This window comes from Pinus tabuliformis, chromosome 8 (assembly GCF_031772625.1).
Source record: "Pinus tabuliformis cultivar Carrire ecotype Pingquan chromosome 8, CPIR1, whole genome shotgun sequence".
Classification (NCBI taxonomy): Eukaryota; Viridiplantae; Streptophyta; class Pinopsida; order Pinales; family Pinaceae; genus Pinus; species Pinus tabuliformis.
In genome coordinates, this window is record NC_142294.1 from 856,404,879 (window position 1) to 856,427,290 (window position 22,412).

Below are 22,412 nucleotides of genomic sequence, written 5' to 3' on the forward strand. Positions count from 1 at the left end.
GGGGACGATTGTCCAAAAATAACTGTCATTGTGATTGTATTTGTGCCAGTATTTTTCTTACATTTACTTTCTGCAATATTTGAATTGTGAAGGCTGCAGTAGAATATATTTCGATATTTGCTGTAAGAACATTGTGAATAACTTATTTCTAAGATAATAAGTAGAAGGAATAATATTAATCACTGCAGTAGGATTTATATTTAGAAGTTTTCACGTGGTATCGGAGCTAAGGGAAAGTAGAAGGAAGAAGCTGAAAGACCCAGCGTTGAAGGAAGAAAGGAATTCAAAATTCCTGCAGGGGCAGTAATTTGAATCTCCAAGGGGCTTGCACAACTGAAAGCCAAGAGGATTAGATTTCATGGAAAATCTCTCTCTGAGTGAGTCGATAGAGAAGTATTTCCGATCGAAATTTGTCAGTGGTAGAGGGAACAGTGCAGCAGAAGATTCAGCGAAAGGGGTTGTCTCAGGTGGGATGCAATTTTTCCTGCAGCAATTGCTAGGACAGGGTAGCATCGGAAATTGGCACAATATGGACACTCAAAGTGTCTCAGAGTTATCTACCAGATTAGATGAAGAATTTGCATGCCTAGCAAATTCAGCGTCAACAGATGTTTGGTACATTAATAGCAGGGTTTCAGTTCATATGACTAGAGTACGAGAACATTTCTCGAGTTATCAAGAAGAACAAATGGACTTTCAAATCACTATGGGAAACCGAACAAAATGTACTCCAGTAGGGAGAGGCACCATAGCATTTTAGATGGAAGCAGAGACCAGCATCCAAGCCACAAATGTTCTGCATGTGCCAGGATTAGGAATGAACTTGATTTCAGTGTCTCAGTTACAGGACAAGGGATACGATATATACTTCATGGGAAAAAAAGTATACGTCAAGCATCCAAGCTGGAAGAAGCAAAGGCAAATTGGGATTCGAAGCAACAAGTTGTATAGATTGCAGCTTGAGTCACCAATGGCACTAATAGGCAGCAACTACAATGGTAAGAAGAAGCGAAATGAATTATGACACAGGCGAATGGGGCATTTACACCATGGAGCACTAAGACTGCTCAGAGAGACTGTTATAGGAGTACCAGTCCTTAGTAGTGAACATGATGAATTATGCAGAGGATGTGTACTAAGGAAGTATGCTAAAGCAGTTTTTTCCAAAAGTAACAATAGAGTAGAATGTGTATTAGGATTGATACACTCAGATATTTGTGGTCCTATATCCACAAGAGCTCTTAGTGGTGGTGAACACTTCGTCACCTTTATGATGATCACTCCAGAAAACCCTGGATCTATTTCTTAAAGATAAAGGATGAGGTCTTTGATCATTTCCGAGAGTTTAAAGCTCTTGTTGAAAATATCAGTGTTGCAAAAATCGCAATTTTTTGAATCAGCCGATGTTATCGCCCGATTTTTATAAAGTTTTTTTTTCGAAAAAATTGCGATTTTTACCAAAAAATCGCGATTCGAGCAGAAGAAATCGTGGGGCACCGCGACAGCGCGTTTTATAAGCGATTTGGTGAGTTTTATTTCTCATTTTTAGCAGACAACAGACTTGTTTGAGAGCTGAGGACGAGAGGAAGGCGTCTACTAGCACAAAGGAGGAGAAAGACGAGAGATTTTAGCATCCCAAGCAAGAGAACTTCGTGTTTGGACCAAATTTCTTTGGCAAACCGTGATTTCCAGGTATGGGCACCATATTTGGCCATTTTGTTTTGGTTTTTTTTTGTTTTTGCTTGGGTTTCTATAACCTATTGATTATCAATGATTTTTGAGTGGATTTGATGGTGTTTTTTTTCATTTTTGTTGCATAGAGTGGAGAGGGTTCATTTTGGTCAAAAATGCAAAAACTTGATTGTTAGATTTATTAGTTTAATTTTTTCTTGTGCTCAATTTTTTTGCATCATTTTTTATTGGGTTTGAATGTGCATTTTTTCTATTATTGTGGGATTGAGTTGAGGTTCTTTTTTTTTTGTCAAAAATTCAATGTGTTGTGTCATGTATGTAATTTTATTTTATTTTTAAACTTGCAATTCTTATTGTGCCATAGGTTCAACTTCAAACTTCATCTTACATTAAAACTCAAGAGTTCAACCAAGTTACGAACATGCCAAGGAAATTGGACTTTCTGTGAGAATTTGGTGAACCTGATGGAGAGTTTGATAGATCAAACTTGTCTTACAAGTTGTGTGGGCATCATATGTTGGGGGGGGTTTATAGATTGAAGTATCACCTTGCACAAATCCCTAGACATGAGGTAGGGCCTTGAACCAATACAAATGCGGAAATCATTCGAAGAGTCATCAAATCATTGGAAGAATTAGAGCAAGACAAAGTGACCAAAGCAGATCTGAAGAAGCAACTAGCAGGGAGAGTGTTAGGAGGTGAATATGAAAGTGGCACTGGTTCTACTTCAGCATCAATGTCTACAACCAACCATGTAGCTACCTCATCATTTTTTGTTCCTAGAACCACAGCTGGTTCACAACCATCTATCACTTCAATGCTTAAAAAAAAGGTGAAAGAACAAGCTGTCAAGTTGTTGGACGAGTTTCTCCTTTGGAGTGATATTCCTTTCAGCGTTGCAAGGAATAATCCATTTTTCCAGCCCGCTGTTGATGCTATTGCTATTGTCGGCCCAGGGTACAAAATCCCTTCTTATAATGACTTTAGAGGCCACATTCTTCAAGATGAAAATGTTGAATGCACCAAAAGATTGGAGGAGTTTAGGGCATCATGGGCACAAACATGATGCATTGTGATGTCAGATGGTTGGACCGACCAAAATGGGAGAACCCTTATAAATTTCTTGGTTAATTGTCCCAAGGGAACAATGTTTATGAAATCTGTTGATGCATCTTCACATATCAAAGATGCAAAATTATTATGTGATTTGCTGGATGTGTTTATTTTGGAGGTGTGGCAAAACATGTTGTCCAAGTCATAATGGACAATGCTGCAAATTATGTTGTTGCTAGCAAGATGCTTATGGAGAGGCATCCTACTTTATTTTGGACACCTTGTGCTGCACATTGTATTGATTTGATATTGGAGAACATAGGAAAAATTTCATTTCTCAAAGATATTGTTGACTCATCAAAAAGCATTACAAAATTTATATATAATCATGCATTTGTGCTTAGCTTGACGAGAAAATGCACCAACAACAAGGAGTTGGTGCACCCCGCCATTACACGGTTTGCCACCAATTTCATATCTCTTCAATCCCTCTTGAATTCTATGTGGGATGTGAAGAGAATGTTTCTTTCAGGTGAGTGGCGTGCTTTGACATTTAGCTGCAAACCAGAGGGAGAGGCCATATGCAGATTAGTTTCATACCATGAAAACTTCTGGGCGGGAGTGCAGGATGTGTGCAGCGTTACTGAACCTTTGGTAAAGGTTCTTCGATTAGTTGATGGTGACAAGCCCACAATGGGCTATTTGTATGAGGCCATGGACAGGGCAAAAGAATCCATTTGGGCCTACTATGATGATAAGGGAGATGAGGGGTTTTAGAAACAACTCCTCCTATGGAAAGTGATTGATAAACGATGGAACAACACACTCCATCATCCCATTCATGCTGCAAGGATCTCTACCTGAACCTCGCATTTTCTTACCCATGTGGATTCTTATTTGATGTTGATATCATGGATGGATTCTTAACCTGTGTTCAGAGGATGGTGCAATCTCCAGCAGAACGTGCAAAAATCTCCAAAGAAATGGAGATATACAGGATGGCAGGTGGCACATTTAGCTTTGAGATGGATGTGGTTGATAGGAAGACTAAAATGCCAAGTATTTTTTAGTTTGTTTCAAATTTCATTGTCTCTTCAAGTTCATAACTTCATACTTTGCTTCAACTTTCAAATCTCATTTTTTTCTTATGTTTATCTTATTTGTAATTTTGTTGTAGATGCATGGGACTCACTATTAAACATTTCCCCTTTCCCTCCCTGAGTCAAACATAGCCGTTCTCTTCTAGTTGTTAGGTTGACCTATCTCCCTATTTAACCCTCTTCCTGGTCTGTTTCTTCATTGTGTCCTGATGATGAACCACACTTGTTGGTTCGAAACACGTCAACCGAAATCTTCAATGTGACATTTTCCGAAAAATTCTTTATACATTAAGATCAAGTATGTCGCAGATAGTAGTATAGAGAAGTACAAGGCAAAGTTTGTGGCAAAGGGGTATGCCCAGAAAGAAGGAATAGGCTATGAAGAGACCTTCGCCCTAGTTGCTCGATACACCTCTATCAGATCCGCTATATCCCTAGCAGCTCAAATGGGATGGGAGATTCACCAAATGGGAATGGGATGGGAGATTCACCAAATGGATGTCAAGACAACATTCTTGAATGGGGTGATAGAAGAGGAGGTGTATATAGAATAGCCCAAAGGCTTCGAAACTCATGAGAAGAAAATTCATGTTTGCAGATTAAAGAAATCCCTGTATGGGCTCAAGCAAGCACCCAGAGCATGGTATGGTCGGATTGATAGTTACCTGCAGCAGTTGGGATTTGTCAAGAGTGATGTTGATCCCAATCTCTACTATTTGATGGTAGAGAATGAGCTACTTATTCTGGTATTATATGTAGATGACTTGTTCCTAACTGGGTCATGCAGGCTCGTATAGGATTGCAAGAAGAATCTTGAAGCTGAATTCGACATGAAGGACATGGGATTGATGCATTATTTTCTAGGATTGGAAGTTTGGCAGAAAATGGGGAGATCTTCCTTGGACAAGGAACATATGATACAGAAATTCTGAAGAGATTCAGAATGCAGGATTGTCGACCCATGGCTACTCCCATGATCACCAACTAGAAGAAAATAGATGCATCAGGAGACAAGGAAGTAGACCCCACCCTGTACAGGCAACTCATTGGGTCGCTCATGTATCTGGTCAACACTAGGTCGGGCATTTGCTTTGTTGTCAACACTCTTAGTCAGTTGATGGTAGAACCAAAAAGGGTGCATTGGGCAGCAGCTAGGCACATTCTTCGGTATGTGCGCGGAACAATGGTATATGGGTTGAAATACTCCAGAGGGGACGACGTCAGATTGAATGGGTTCACAGCTACAGATTGGGTAGGTAGTTCAGTAGATCGAAAAAGTACCTTTGGGGTACTACTTCAGTGTTGGATCAGGGATGATATCTTGGTGCAATAGGAAGGAGAAATCGGTAGCTCTGAGCTCAGTAGAAGCAGAATATATGGTAGTTAGCACAGCTACATGCAAAGCTATATGGCTCAAAAAATTGCTTGTGAGCTTGTTCAGAAAAAGGATGGAGGCGACCAAGGTTTACTGTGATAATCAGAGTTGTATCAAACTCTCTGAGAATCCAGTATTTCATGATTGGTTGAAACACATAGATATCCGATGTCACTTTATCAAAGACTGTGTTCAGCGTGGGGCAGTATAGCTACAGTATGTCCCCACAAGAGAGCAGGTAGCCGATATACTCACAAAGGCTCTCAAAAGAGCTAAGTTCACTCAGTTTAGAGAGCAAATGGGTATGGTAGAAAATCCATTTCAGTAGCAGCAGTAGTTTGTAGTGCAAGGACAGTTGGCAGTGGTAGTGCCAACAGCAGCACAGATGCAGAAATTCAGAGGGAGTTGCAGTACGGATGCAATGTTGACAGTGGCAGGGTCAGCAGCAGTATAGATGCAGCATTTGCGCAGAAGTTGGTAGACAGAATAACAGACATCAACAGCGCAGAGGGAGATGTTACAGAACAGAGTGATGCTTCAATAGGTTGCATTGCTAGAGCACATTCCTCGCTAAGAGGGAGTGTTGATTTCTGGTAGCATCAGATGTGCTCTAAGTCTCAAAATTTGCAGAGAGCCTTAGACACATACATTTTCCAATACCCAGAAATCGTTTTAGGAAATTCCACCCGGAGATAGTTTTATTAAAATAATTAATTATTTTTAATGGGACCCTAAGTTTAAACTTAGGAAATTAAAATAATTAATGGGTATTAATCTAAATTGTGAGTGAAACTTCTATAAGAAGGCGGAGATCAAGTCAATATGATCCTGGCCATTGATTAGAATCTAATCTGAGTCATTGATTGATCAAAGAGAGGATTATAAGAGGAGGCTTGATGGGCACTTGGAGAACACACCAGAGGCAGATACTCAGTTACCCGAGTAAGATCGATTTTCTCACTCGTCGAAGTTCGGCAAGAGAAAATTGAATCAAAAGGAGAGTTGCAGATGAGAAAGGAAGAGAGGGCATCAGCATCTTTCGAGAGTGCAAGGCAGCAAGATGCAAAAAGAGGCAGTGCAGGGGCAAATTGACACAGAGCCTGCGTGGGCAACTAGATGTTGGGCTAGTGTGAGAAAGTTTGACGCAGAGGGACGCAGAAGGATTTCGGGGAAGAGGAGTACTTCACCTAGATCAGAATTTGTCAGGAAACGTCTGTAAAATTTCTCACTCCTGTTTTGCTGGTTGTAATTTGTACATGAGAATTTGCTGAAGAATAATAAAGAAACCCTCATCTGCTGTACCAGTTTTCCCACATTGGGTTTTTCTGAGGACGATTGTCCAAAAATTACTGTCATTGTGATTGTATTTGTGCCAGTATTTTTCTTACATTTACTTTCTGCAATATTTTAATTATGAAGGCTACAGTAGAATATATTTCGATATTTGTTGTAAGAACATTGTGAATAACTTATTTCTGAGATAATAAGTAGAAGGAATAATATTAATCACTGCAATAGGATTTCTATTAGATACTTTCACAGGCAGTAGTCAAACATCAGCAGCGTGACAGGGTGGTACAAAGACAGAATGTTGTGGCAGAGTTTGCAGCACTAGAGAGAACACCTTCCTCGCTAAGAAGGAGCGTTAGTTTTGTAGCATCAGAGGTGTTCTAGTATGGAAACTTTGTGGAGAGGCTAAAACACATGAGTTCTCCATAACCCAGAAATATTTTCTGGAAATTCCACCTAGAAGTATCTCAATTAGATTATTAGCTTATTTTTAATTATTTCCTAAGTCTAAACTTAGGAAAAGGGGTTAATTAATCAGAATTAATTGAGATAAGGTGTGAATCATCTAGAAATTCACACGAATCGACAGGGAATTAATCTGGGCCCTTGATTAAGTTTTAATTTTGGTCGTTGGAGGCCCAACAAGGGATTATAAGAAGTCGATGGGTACATGGAAAACACACTTGTGAGAACCACAGAGAGTTTGATTTTCTGGAGAGTCAGCAGTGCTGGAAGAGTTCAAGCTTCAATAGGGAAACAGAGACAGTGAGGGGCAGGGACATTGAGCCGGAGGAAGATTTCCAGATCCGGTGAAGTGCATTGTAGAGAAAGGCCGAAATTTCTCCAGGAAGTTGCGCAAAGGCAACGCAGAAACTTCATTGGGCAGTTCGATTTGTTGAGGAAGGAAAACGTTTTCAGTTCCAGAGGCTAGGCAAAGGTTCCAGAGCGCCGGAGAAGTATTTTCCTAGTCAGCTTGATTGGCAGACAATTCGAGCAGCACCTGTGGCAGGCAGCTTCAGGTTGACGTAGAGCTTGCACAGGCCCAGTTGGACGGCTTGCTTTTCAGTAGTGGTCAAGTGTCGGGATTGCTCGGAGTGAGGGTAATTTCCCTCTAGATATTTTTTCCATTATTTTCTCTGCAGGATTGTCAATTTTCGGCATCCAAATTATACTTAGAATTTCTCACTGTTGCATAATAATAAAAACCCTCAGCTGCTGCATCGGTTTTCCCAAGTTGGGTTTTTTTGGGGACATTTATCCAAAAATAAACGTGTTAAGTTTTATGTGTGTGTGCTAGAATTTTCTCAGTTTCCAACGCTATTATTTTCTGCAGTTTTGTTTGTAAAGGTTGCAGTTTGATTTATTCAATATTTGTCGTAGCAAATAAATTATTAAATTAATTAACAATTAGAAGAATAATTTCGAGTTGTTGCAATAGGATTTCAGAGTTGAAATTTTCACAAATACGAGAAGCCAATGAAAAGAAAGCAAAGGAACTAATCAATGATTATCCAATACAAAAAAACTTGCACCACATTCAAAGATTATACACCAGTTGATCAAATACCTAACTATGGCCATGCAGATTCGAGAAACTCTGCAATTACAAAAGATACGGGCGGAGGAGTCGAGCATGAAAGAGAGTATTTTCAAGGGTTTGACCGAGGGAGAGAGAGGAATCAAGGGCAAGATTGGAACGTAATTGTGCAAGAGAATAGACAAAGTCGAGTGCAGGATTAGAATATACACACAATGGGATAGGTCTAAGAGAGAAGGGATGCTTTTGATTGGAATCATGGAGTTAGAATGAATGCTCAGCTCTGTTACCATGTCAAATCAAGGATGAGTAACTCCACGAATATCTTTCTATTAATGAGAAACCTTATTAATTACAATCTGGTGACTCTTGGTCTCATCTTCCGGGAGGTCCGTTGACCTTTCATATTCTCCTATTTCTCCTAATATTTACAATATTATTTACAAGAAAAAAAGACCCAAAGGATTATCTGTCTAGCATTCCTCAAACACAATAGTTGGATTCAAAGGCTTCGGAATGTGTAGTCCCTAGGTATTTCATACAAGTTGTGTCTCTTTTCTTAGTTGTTATTTATCAAAAACTACCACAAAAAAGCCCACTTATCCAAAAGCAAGTTCACTAATGATCAATGTCTTGTTTGTGGCAATAGTTGGAAACTGTCATGCATGTATTGTAGGAGTGTTGAATAGCCAAAACTTGCTAGCACAATGTTTAGCACCATGTTCCTACCATATTCTAGCGAAACATTCATTGGAGAGATTTGTTGCTAGGGAACTTCAAACATTTGGTTCTACCAATGTTTATGGGGCTTGGCATTGCATTCAGGCATTTGCTATGTTCTCAATCTGGAAATAAGATAGAAGTTTATCATTGAAAACTATGAGAGCTTTATTCCCTATTTCCCTAGATCCTGGTGGGAAAAGGCATGCTTCTAGAGGTTATTGGTTGATTAAAGATAGTAAAATTGTTGATCCACTTCCTACTCTAACTTTATGTTAGTTTGTGTAAAGTTGAGAAAGAGGTTACATTGGTTGTACTCAATGTCACAAGGTTCATCAAACTTGAACCTCGAGGTTTGAAGTTCAGCAAACCTCAAAAAATTGTTCAGGATAGGGTCAAGTTCAATAATCAATTTTGGTTCACTTTATTTAGTTCGGGAAGGGTTACCAATGTCATTACATTTTGTATGGTGAGAAGGCAAGTAGAAGCATCTGAGCCTGGACTATTTCACTCACGTTCCATGGCTTCCTGTTTGGGTTGTGTTGAAATAAGTAACTAGGTTTGGTCTTCATAATGACATATGTAATCATGATTTTATGTATTTGATGTAAAGAGAAAAATAAAAATTATTATTGTCATTCTTGAGGCATGGGTTTCATGCTCGAGGTTATTTGATTTATAGATCAAGCACCCATTGAGTGCTTCTAGGGCTTTTCATTGAGTCAACAAGTCAATTGAGTCATTGTCATGTATGGAAGACTCTCTTGGGGATCATGTATCAAGTCAAAGACCCCCTCCAAGACAAGTCGGCCTACATAAATTAACAAGTCGGCCTTCAAGCAGTGACATGAAGCCTATATATACAAGGAAGTTGATCACACTTGAGATCATCCATTTCATCATTCAAGAAGTGCGAAAAAGAGGAGAAAGAAGTCTATTGGGTCTGCAACTTCACAAGAAGAAAACCGACCTAATTAAAAATTGTTTTGGGGATACTTTCCTCCACACGTGCGAAAGAATCTAGGGCAACTTTTTGTTGCAGCGAGATCAAGAATTATAGTCACTTCAGGAGGTCGAAACAACGTGCCAATGGATCAGTTTGTAAAGCCAAATTTGTCAAGGAAGAAGGATTAACCCAAGCGAAGAAGAGGAGACTCACAAATCTGCCCTAAATTGTCCACATGTGTGGAACCGCAGAGATTACAGGCAGGCCGAGAATTGCAGACCTGTGATAGAGGTCGAGATTTTGAAGAGGAGCCGAAATTTGAAGAAGTGAGGCAAGTTTGACTGGCATTGACTTTGAGAAGGAAAACTCATCAGAAGGAGGTTTGACTTGGTCTTGTAGGGGTCTTAGTCAAGGGTCATAGGTCTTGGAATTCGTCATTTGAAGTTCTCTAAGAAGAGAAGAGTTCTTGTGGGTTTTCCTCTCAAGAGGAGAGGTTTTGGCCCTGGATGGTAGCCTATATCTTATGTCCTCTTGTCTCATTGTTCTTTATTGTTTGGTGGTTGATTGATAATAAGAACACTAATTATAATCAAGTGAAAGAAGAAGCTAATCAAGTTACGTAAAAGCACATCACAAGTAGTTATCAAAGTAAGAGAAATCACCTAATCTAGCTGCCCCTAAATTTCTCTACATGGTATCGGAGCTAAGGTGACAAGACAAGAAAAGGCAGCTTGAAGAAAGGATCTAAGGAGCATCAAGGAGGACTATCCATCTCATCCCAAGGATCTTATCATCTAGAAGCAACAACAACAAGACCTCAAAGACTCCACTTTCAAGAAGGGCAGTACCTCCACTCAAAGAAAGAAGGACTACACATTTGAAGCATCTTGAAGTCTCCATATTCTACACTTCTACATCCCAAGGAAGCAAGAAGAAGCATTGCCATCATCATCAATGTGATCTCCCTCTATTTGAAGAAAGGATCACATTTCAAGCATATTTGAAGAAAAGCATCTCTGGAAGAAGAAGTATTGTCATCTTCAAGGAAGCAATCATCATCAACTATCATCAAAATCAAGAAAGGCATCAAGTTGAAGATATCATCATCAAAGAAGCATCTTCACTTGACAAGTAAGTACCTTTATATCTATGTCTGAATCTACTATCAAAATGACTTCATTATGTAAGGAAAGCAACAAACTGGTTGGATCATCAAATTTCCATGCATGGAAGAAGAGTGCAAATTTGATCCTCATAGAGAATGAAGTTATTGGGCATGTTAAGGGTTCAATCGCCAAACCACCACAAGAAGAAGCTCAAGCACTATCAAAATATATGAAAGGGGAAATAAGGGCTCAAAGAATCCTCATAGAATCAATCAAGGATTCCCTCATCCCTTATGTAGCAAAATTGGAGAAATCGAAAGAAATCTATAATAAGTTGGTAGAATTGTTCTCCGTAAGCACTGCAGGAGAAGTTATATCTCTGAGAATAGAGCTTTACAAAATGAAGGTATCAAAGGAAGAAGGGATAACCTCATACCTTATGAGGCTCTCACAAATAAGAGATCAACTACAAGAGTTAGGGGGAATTATGTCTGATGAAGAAATAACCACCATTGTGCTCAATGCACTACCAGATGAATGGGGCAACTTTGTATTGAGTATCTATGGAAAGAAGGAAGCCACTCCATTCAGTGAACTTTGGTCATTATGTAAAATCGCAGAAACCAGTTTGAAGGCAAAAAGCGATGTTGGATCAAATGAAAAAGTTCAAGCATTTGCTGCCATGGCTAGGAGAAAAGGAAAGTTTGGGAGGTTTGGTCCTAAAAAAAGAGGAAGATCGATATGTCAAAGTTCCAATGTTATGGATGTCAAGAATATGGGCATTTCAAGAGAGATTGTCCTAAACTCAAGAAGGGCAACAATAAAAGGAAAGAAATGAATGAAGCCCACATCGCCGAAGAAGTAGAAGAACGTGATGAGAAGAAATCCAGGAAGGAAGAAGGGATAGATCTTCACTATTAAGGTCTCTAACACATTTTATCTTCAGGTACATAGCAAGGAAAAGTAGGAGGTGAAAAGACTTCTACTATGGTTAAAGATTGCAGTCAAGCATTGTCAGTGTCATAGGATGCATCATATTAGAAGATGGCATCATATTAGAAGCATAAGATTGGAGCGGAAAAGAGCTCATGACATCATTATAAAAGCTTGAAAGGATAGTTGAAGTAGAAGTCTACATGATTGTAGCAGTCATCATGATAGAAAGGAAGTAGCTCATGGTATCCTCATTGAAAGCATGAAAGGACAACCAAAATAGTAGTATATATGGTTGAAAGAAAGTCATCTAGCATGATAAAAGATAAAGAAAGGTCATCATACATCATCATTATTAGAAAGGAGCATTTGCAAGATGAGGATCGTCGAGATCCTCCACTAGAATCTTTATAAGAAGGTTCACCTCTACTTGGAAAAAGCAAGTGTCTCGATGATAGTCTACGTTCCACCTTGTGGGATCTATTGTTTAGAGGGATGATGGTATGGTGACAAAGGAGTGCAACATGTCAAGTTGGTTGAAATACTTTAATCTTCAAGAAAGGAAAGGAAGCTACCAAAAGAAGTCTAGATGATCACATGAAGAGGTATAGATAAATAAAGTCATGTCATCATATGGTTGCAGTTAGAATCATTGAATGCTCTATCTCATGAGCATGATCAAAGAAGAAGGATCTTCCTTTAGAAAGATGCATGAAGGCATATGCCTTGAACTGATTCACATATTGATAAGATGAAATCAACAAAATATGACCTCATATGGAATATGAGGTGGTTGATAAGATAAAGGAACTATGTATAGAAGTTCCTGGGGAGCAATATGTGAAGAAAGGAAGAAGAATTCGTGAAAGATGCAACTATAGTCACATAAGATAAGATAAGTGATCAACATCTGATAACTAGAAGAATTAGCTATGACATCTCCATAGAGAAGGTATGAAGACCCTGATAAAGTCTGTAAAGGAAGGAGACCCTTGACATTGAATGTCTTGGAGATGTGTTTATAAATGTGCAGGATGTTGATGTTGCAAGAAGCAGATGTCATGATGAAAGGCCATCATAAAAGGTAACTTTGATTTGATGTTCATTTTGATTTTTGAACAACATTTGGTTGGGTTGAAACAGGGCTACCAAAAGAGAGTTGTAGATGTCACCTACAACTAGTACTCATGGGAATGGATGAAAGATCTTGAAAGAAACATGACTTGGAAGAGGTAGCTATATGAAGAAAATTCAGATGTGGACTGGAAGATCACTTTCCGATGAAAAGAAGGATGACATGACTATTGGTTCAACACTACGGTTTGTTGAAGGGAAAGTGATGAAGGAAAATGGTCGATGCCCTACAAAGAAAATCTAGAAGATGAAGGCTCCATGATGAAAAAGTTGAAGTTCATGACATTGGGAAAAGGAATTTCACAAGCAGTTGATGGTACCAAGATCTCCACCAAAGAGCAGAGAGTTGGTGTTGGAAACAAGTCCCTAGTTAAGAGGGAGCTTGGGCAAGTCCCTAGTTAAGAGGGAGCTTGGGCAAGTCACTGGATAAGAGGGAGCTTAAGTATATACATTTTATGGGAATGACTATATCCTCCCTAGTTGAGAGGGAGAGATAAACACATCATTCTTGTCTTCATATTATGAAGAAAGAATGGAGGATTGGGTAAGCATCTGAGATTGATTCTGATACTCTTTGAGGATGTTATAGGGCATCCAATAGGCAAGAGTAGTCGAAGAGGAAATTCCTTGAGAATGTGTTATTCCAAGACAGGGATTGTCCTAAAAGGACATACCCTTTGAACACCCAGGTGGGGTATGTGCCTTGAGAGACAATGATTTAGGTTTTTATAAATCATTGGTGTCGCTAGCATTGTGCTCTGATCTTATGGAGAGATAGAATTGTTAGTCAAGGCATTGTTATGTGACAATGTTGGTTGGTATAATAAAATGCACTAGTATAAGCTGATAAGATAGCTTACGAGATGGCTTACCAATCTAACTATTCTTATGAGAATTCTTCAGTTTGAGAATGTCCAAATACCATGTATGGATTATGAATACCTCCCTAGTTAAGAAGGAGTGTTGAAATATGTAACTAGGTTCGGTCTTCATAATGACATATGTAATCATGATTTTATGTATTTGATGTAAAGAGAAAAATAAAAATTAATATTGTCATTCTTGAGGCATGGGTTTCACGTTCAAGGTTATTTGATTTATAGGTCAAGCACCCATTGAGTGCTTCTAGGGCTTTGTCATTGAGTCAACAAGTCAATTGAGTCATTGTCATGTATGGAAGACCCTCTTGGGCATCATGTATCAAGTCAAAGATATTTATTTAAGTTAAAATAGATTCAAAGACCCCCTCAACGACAAGTCGGCCTTCAAGCAATTACATGAAGCCTAAATATACAAGGAAGTCGACCGCACTTGAGATCATCCAATTCACCATTCAAGAAGTGCGAAAAAGAGGAGAAAGAAGTCTATTGGATCTGCAACTTCACAAGAAGAAAATTGAGTGAATTAAGCATTGTTTTGGGGCTACTTTCCCCCACGCATGCGAAAGAATCTAGGGCAACTTTCTATTGTAGCGAGATCAAGAATTACAGTCACTTCAAGAGGCCGAAACAAGCTGTCAATGGATCAATTTGCAAAGCCAAATTTGTCAAGGAAGAAGGATTAACCCAAGCGAAGAAGAGGAGCCTCACAAATTTGCCCTAAATTGTCCACGCGTGTGGAACCGCAGAGATTACAGACAGGCTGAGAATTGCAGAGTTGTGATAAAGTCCGAGATTTTGAAGAGGAGCCGAAATTTAGAGAAGTGAGACAAGCTTGACTGGCATTGACTTTGAGAAGGAAAACTCATCAGAAGGAGGTTTGACTTGGTCTTGAATGTTGAGAAATCTAGGGGGCAACAAATGTAGGTGATTTCTCTTAATTTGATAATTGCTTGTGATGTATTTTTACTTTACTTGATTAACTTCTTCTTTTTCTTATTATTATTAGTGTTCTCTATCGTCAAACAGCTACCAAATCATAAAGAACAATGAGACAATAAGACACAAGATATAGGCGATCAGTCAGGGCCAAAACCTCTCCAACTGAGAGGAAAACCCACCAGAATCCTTCTCTTCTTATAGAACTTCAATTGACGAATTCCAAGACCTATGACCCTTGACCAAGACCCTCCAAGACCAAGTCATCCTTCCTTCTTGATGAGCTTTCCTTACACAACTTCCAACAACAAACTTCGACCTTCCAGCAACTTCAACCCCAGCAACAATTTATGCAACTTCGACCTAGCAGCGTCAACAACTTCGACCTAGTAGCTTCACAGCTTCGACCTTGATGCAGCTAGCAGCTTCGACCTAACAGCTTCACAGCTTCGATCTAAAGGCAACTTCACAGATTCGATCTTGCAGATTCAGAATTTCGTCTAGCCCAACAACTGTAGAAACCCTAATGAAAGAGAGAGAGAGAGAGAGAGAGGCCCAAAAACTTCGATCTTGATCTTTTTCTTCTTCATCATCCTTTTCCAACTTCTATCTTGAGGAGATTAAATTTGCTTGAGTGAGTATACAAATGAGGTTAAATTCCTTCTTATTTATAGGCTTGTGAGGGGTACGAATTGCTATCTCGAGGCCGACTTGTCCCTTCATGTAGGCCAACTTGATCTTTGTGCCATGACGAAGCCTTGGAGGGTCTTTTGACTCTATTTTGACTCAATAAATTTTTCTTTACAATATGTAACATGCCCAAATGGATCTTCAATACATGACAATGACTCAATTAACTTTATGACAAATCTAGAAGCACTCAATGGGCGCTTGACCTAAAAATAAATTTCCCTTGAGCATTAAATCCATGCCTCAAGGATACAAATAATAAATTTATTTTTCTCTTTTCATTAAATACATAAAATCATGATTACATATGCCATTATGAAGACCGAACCTAGTTACATATTTCAACATTGAAGGGGTCTTAGTCAAGGGTCATAGGTCTTGGAATTCGTCATTTGAAGTTCTATAAGAAGAGAAGAGTTCTTGTGGGTTTTTCTCTCAAGAGGAGAGGTTTTGGCCCCGACTAGTATCCTATATCTTGTGTCCTTTGTCTCATTGTTCTTTATTGTTTGGTAGTTGATTTTGATGATAAGAACACTAATTATAATCAAGTGAAAGAAGAAGCTAATCAAGCTAATTAAAAAACATCACAAGCAATTATCAAAGTAAGAGAAACCACCTAATCTAGTTGCCCCTAGATTTCTCAACATGTTGGGCCCTCTCCAACGTAATCGTATCTAGAGAATCCATGGACGAATCGATCTTTCCCCATGTTCCATCATTTCTCTTAGCTTAAGGCATCCACACTAGTGAGGTGGAAAAAAGGAAAGCAAACAAGAGAGAAACAAACTCAAAGTCAAGTGAGGCTATGGTTGGGATTAATCAAAAATCGCTAAAGCAAGATCTTAGAACTAGGATTGAACAAGCCATCAAAATCAATTCATATTGGTAAAAGAAAGAACCATGGCTCAAAACACATGGGGAATCAAAGCATCGATCGATGGATGGTAGCAAATCAACAATTGACGCCATCTCCCACATAGATTAGCACAACCATTGGGAAAAGGCATGCTTCCAAAGGCTATTTGTTGATTAAAAATGCTAAAACTATTTATCTGCGTTCCTACTCTAACTTAATCTTAGTACATGTAACATTGAGAAAGAGGTTACATTAATTGTACACAATGTCACAAGGTTCACTGAAGTTGAATACTGAGGTTTAAAGTTTGGCAAGCCTCAAAATATTGTTCAGGTTTGGCTTAGGTTCAATTTAGGTTCACTTTTCTATGTTCAATTCAGGAAGGGTGTCCAATGTCATTACATTTTGTATGTTGAGAAGGCAAGTGGAAGCATTTGAGCCTAGACTATTTTGCTCACATTCCATGGCTTCTTGTTCCAATTGGACCCTCTTCAATCTGATCATATCCAGAGAATCCATGGAGGAAATGATCTTTCCCCGTGTTCCATCATTTCTCTCGACCTAAGCCATTCACACTAGTGAGGTGGAAAAAAGGAAAGCAATTCAATCAATTTGGCAAGCAAGAGAGCTGCAAACTCAATGTAAAGTGATGCAACGGTTGGGATTGTTGAAGTTTTTGTAGCTTTGGAAGGTCTTCTACATAGGTTTGGTGTCTTAGCATGTAGAAGATATTTAATTGCCACTTTAGGTGGTTGCATGGTGGAGTAAGTGATTTTACTATTTCTTGTTGAGAAATGTAACTAGTATCAGTCTTCATAATTGTTGTCTAATGTATTTGTCAAAAGAAAGAAAAAGAAAAATTATTGTAAAGATCAAAAGAAAATTATTTTTATAGACATGGGTTCATGCTCAATTTATTTTGTTTCTAAGTCTAAAGCATACATTGGGTGCTTCTAGGGTTTGTGTCATGAGTCATTGCCCTTGTCATTATGTACTAGACCATTCTTGGGCTTATTATGTCAAATAAAGAAAAATTATTTTATGTAATTTGGTCAATTATGGCTCCTCCACCAAGTTGGCCTACCCTCTATTCAAGTCGGCCTCATAAAGGGAATTTGACCACAAAAAAAGGCTATATATTAGCAGTGCACTCGACCTATTTAAGCATCCATTCAAGAAAGAATCGATTTGTAATTGAAAGAAGAAGAAAAAGGTACAAAGAAGCCCAAAAAGGAAGAAGAGACAAAAGCGAAAGAGGAAGGAACACTTGTCAAGCTAAAGGAGCCGATATTCTCTCTTGTTCTCCCACACGTGTGAGATTATGGGTTGCAGGAAGGGGCTGAAATTGCATGTCTGTTGTAGAGGCCGAAACCTTGATGCAAGGGGTCGAAATTTGTGATTGATGCAGTATTGAAGAAGGTTGACTCTTGTTGACTAGAAGTTGCTTTTTGTTATCTTGGAAGGACTATCTTGGGAGGCTGACTTGGTGGATTGGAGTAGGTCTTTTTCTTGGTCAAAAGGTCTTGGGTGTCTCATTTGATTTGGTTCTAAAGGAAGAGAAGAGAATTTTTGGGTTTTCCTCTAGAAGAGGGGTTTTCCCCTGCCTGAGAGCCTACATCCTGTCTCCTCGTTGTTTTGATCTTCTTACATTTATGTTTTGGTAGTTGCTTGACAATAAGAAGATAAAAGAAGACATAAAAGAAATCATAAGTGATTATCAAGATAAGAAAATATTTCTGCCTTTCTGATTTTCTAACATTTCTTTCCAAAGGTTAACTTAGGAAAAGTACAATAATTAATCTAATTAATTATTGTGGACTATTAGGCCAAAATTCTAAGGATAAATAATAAAATTATTTAAGTTACTTAGATATAATCTCAACCGTTGATCTCAAGTGAGGCTTAGGATTTAATCCTAGCCATTGATCACTAAGGAGATCAGGGTCAGGGATTTTGGCTTAATAAAATTATGAACTAAGCCTAAAGGAGAGGTGGAGACACACCGCTGTAGAGGAAGTGATTTTCTTTAAAGCGAGAGGCTCAACTACACTGAAGAGAAGTGAGGAGAAGCACAGCAAGGAATTTCAGGAGAAATTTAACTAGGTCAAGTTCAAGAAAGAGGGGGGTCGAGTTGTTGAAGAAGAGCGTCGAATTGTGAAGGAGGCCAAATTATCCAGGGAGGCCTTCTCTCGTGCGCAAATGCCAACGAGACAAGAAGAAAAGGAGGTTGATTTGCTAGTGACACAGGTTAATTCTCCGAGGTCGATTTGCTTCAAGTGGTTTGATTTCTAAGGTCGATTTTCCCAGTGGGGTCGATTTTCCAGGTGCCAAGCATCTGTATTGTTCTATGTATTCTATGTGGGTTTGACCCCAAATTTTCTCAAGAAATTTAATCAAAGGAGATTGTGTTGCGTGTAAATTTGTTGTTGTGGTGTGATTGATCTCTTCATTTTATTTCCACTACATTTTTTAAGTTAATATACTAGTGTATTTATTTTTCAACAAATTCAGAAATGTTTGAGACAAATATTTTCTAGGGTTTAAATAAATTGTTGAAGTAAAATAAATCAAATCTAGCATGAGAAAAAAATTACAGGGATTAATCAAAGATCACTCAAGAAAGATCTCAAAACTAGGCTTGCACAAGCCATCAGAGTCAATTCATATTGGTAAGAAAGAAACCTGGCTCAAAACACAAGGGGAATCAAGGACCTGATCAGTTGATGGTAACAGATTACAAATTAACAATCAATGCCTTCTCCCACAAAAATTAGCACAACCATTGTGCAATTCAATTTATTATTTTACACTATATTTTATTTTAAAAATAATACACACACATAAAAAAATGTATATAGCCAACCCCATGGGTTAGCTCAATTGGTGGAGTGCTTGTTGCTAAGTACCTCGTCGATCGGGAGGTCGCGGGGTCAATTCTCCCGCCCTTGGAGTTAGGCCTTGCTAGTTTGGCCGGCAAGATGTGATCCCTTCAAGTTGATCTACCCAAATTTTCCCATGGACATAGCGGCCACCCAGTGTCCATGAACCACATTTAAAAAATAATTGTATATAGCGAAACTTAGTAACAAGCCTCACACACAGATATATTGAAAAATGTATATAACCAAACTTAGTGACAAACCCCATCCGAACCTTATGAGAAAAATTGAATTCAAATCAAACCTAATCGTTGCCAAACCTGAACACAAACTGTGTAATAAAAAATCCCATGGCAACAAGTTTCCAAAGCTTGACTCCACCCCAAAGAAAGACTTCTTTTAAACAAATTTAATATATTAAAAAATAACATATTCAAATCATTGGACAAATATATTTTGTATGAAGCCCACCATTCAATATTCGACGGTGTGGATTAAAATGGGCCATTCTTAATCTGATTGTAAATTTGGGGTCATCTGGGCCCTCCACCCATCGGAACAATCAGGTTAAACTCAGGTATTAAAATGTTACAATCAAATTTCAACACTGTCCTGAAGCCAAAAATATATACTTTCAAGAAAGCCGAGAATGTCATGGATGAAGTCGGGATTTACGAAAGAAAGCACTGTGATTAAGTGTTTTGAGTGTATTTAACCTTAAGGAAATCCGAAAAAGGCAACTTGATAAAGTTTATGCAAACTGCACTTTTTCTGCGACTTTCCTCGGAATCTGGTAAAACCAAATTGTATGATTCCAGTGCATTTCAAGTTTTCTAAGGCTTTAAGTCTATTCATACGCCAAAGACTCAAAACCCTTTAGGCATAGTAAAACAATGAGCAGAACCATGAAGAGAGCCATGATTTTCAACAGAATCACGTCGTAATAGAATGTCAAGAGTGTCCGTGTTTTGCATAAATTTTATCCTGTTCACAAGTTTCTGGTTGAATTTGATGTTATTTCGTGTAATTTATATCTTGTTTTTCTTGCTTTCTAAATCCTATATTATCTTACTTTCCCTAGATTTTAAATTTGAGTGTTATCTGCATCCCTGTGGTATTTATGAACAGACATTCAATGTGCAATGTGCTAAGTCACTCCAATCGTGTGAGATAGTAAATATGTAATATATTTTATATCCTGCCAGTGCTAAGCATCTGTAAAACCACCTATTCTTACCTCGTTCAATTTGCTTGCGAGCTGAAGTGATTCATTTGAAATATTTTTCATCTTCCTAGCAAACTTGGATTCCCTCTTCTTCTTCCCAGCACCGTCCAGATGCACTGGCAATGTCCGCAAAGAATTCTGAATAATATACGCAGGCTGTTGGGCATTCTCGTCCCTGCCATATGCAGAAAATTCTGAAGTTAATGCCTGGAACTGGAATTGGGGGGGTTCTAAGGGTAACTCATCTTCCTGCACCTCCGGAACATGAACATCAAAAGTAGTATGCCAGTTAAGTTGAGAGATGAGGGACCATTTCTTCATGGCCCTGGGGTTTGTTCTACAAAGATATGCAACAATCGCAGCGACAATCACTGCGAGCCCAAGACCAGCATTTTTTGCTTGTTGCAAATTGAAATCCCTCCAGCAAAATTGCAGGGGCTCCCTCTCAGCCGGTTCAAGACTTGGAGAATGGCTGAGGTTACATGAAGCGGAACCACAGTGGAAATTAAATCTAATTCGTGAAAGCCATGGCTTTCTCAGCTGAAATTTGAACGTAATGTCAGATTTTCTGACTCTTTTGTTGAGCAGAGGACTCCACAGTTGTGCGGCGAGGAAGGAGGTGCAGGCATTGGAGCCTGTTGTAGTATTAATGTTTTGCATTTCTGGGAGCTGAAAATGAAGCCGATTTTGACAAAATGTGGACATATTGGGCATCGTTTATTCACAGAGCCCTTACTGCGTTATTGAAGGGGCTTGCTCGGGATAGAGTGAAAACCAGTGAGTAACTCGGCCAGCATTGCTGCCAAGAGTGGATCGTTAGATGGATTTGCGCTGCTGCGTGCATTGACAGATTAGGGGCTTGGCCATGCTATAGCCCAACGTTGTTGGTCACGTGAAATGGTGAAGGGAAGGTAGATTGTTTTTTAATTTTTTAATCATGGTAAATCAGTAGGGAAGGTAGATTGTTTTTTAATTTTTTAATCGTGGTAAATCAGTAAATAATGTAAGTTAGATATATCAATAACCTAGGGATCTTAAAAAATGGTAATACAATGGTTTAAGTTACAGTTTGAGGGATTATTTATAGTTTTTATGAAAAAATGGAGTTATAATTTGTATGGGGTTTGGGATTGCTTCTAACAATAAAGTTTAATTTTCAGCATTGTGGAAGGGTTGGAATTATCTATTTTAAGGAATATCTCACATGTAATGGTATTTGGAGATTCTATGATAGTCATTCATCACATTTTCAAGTTTCAAGAGAATGATAATTACTTGGGCAAATTTGAGAGAATTTAATTTTATCATATCAAAAGGCATCTAAACTCAAAGGTTGATGCTTTGGCAAATAAGGGAGCAATTTTAAAACAGGGGATATTTATTAAGGATGGAGTTATTGATTCATATTCTCATATACCATGACCATAGTAATAAATATTCAAAGATTTGGAGAATTATCTGAATTAAATGAATATATAAGAGGACTGAAGAGGCAGGTGGCTCGACATCCTAGCATCAACCGACTACCATGCCTCAAAAATCATCAACATGATTGCATACCCAATCGGCGTCTCTATTCTCTCATTGGGATTTGGAATCGGGTGAACACTTGGCAGGAATGTTTAACAGCAAGAGCAGGTTGGGACAGTTGTAGGAAAGACCATTGTTAATAAATGCATGGAGGAGGTATGTTCTAATATCTACACAATTAAAAAAAAAAATAGTCACGCTCAAGGTACTGCGAATTAATGGAGACCAGTCAGCTATGCGATGAATTCAACTCCAAATTCGGGTGTTTGGTCAGATGGAGGTGTTGGAAAATGTAACTAGTCTCAATCTTCATAATTATCTATATACTCATGTCATTATGTATATCTTATGTTAAGAGAAAAAGAAAGAAAGAAAAAAAATTGAACATGGGTTTCATGCTCCATTTTGATGGTCATCTAGGTCAAGCATGTTCTTCGTGCTTCTAGGGTTTGTCATGTCAAAAGAATATATTTCTTGAGTCAAGAGAATCATTATCATTTGTATAAGACCCTATTGGGCAAGTTGTAAC

General features: G+C 38.5%; 1 protein-coding gene across 4 annotated transcripts in view; it reads right to left on the reverse strand.

Annotated features, from left to right (window-relative positions):
- Positions 1-21,245, reverse strand: part of LOC149238266 (uncharacterized) — a 281,970-nt gene extending 260,725 nt beyond the window's left edge. For all 4 annotated transcript variants that reach the window (XR_016246367.1, XM_089372971.1, XM_089372973.1 and 1 more), the window contains exon 1: positions 20,366-21,245. Coding sequence is in view for 3 of the 4 variants with exons in the window: in XM_089372971.1 (XP_089229097.1) it covers positions 20,366-21,067 (702 nt within the window). In the remaining variant the exon portion in view is untranslated. The remainder of the gene's footprint in view (positions 1-20,365) is intronic.
- Positions 21,246-22,412: the final 1,167 nt, after the last annotated feature.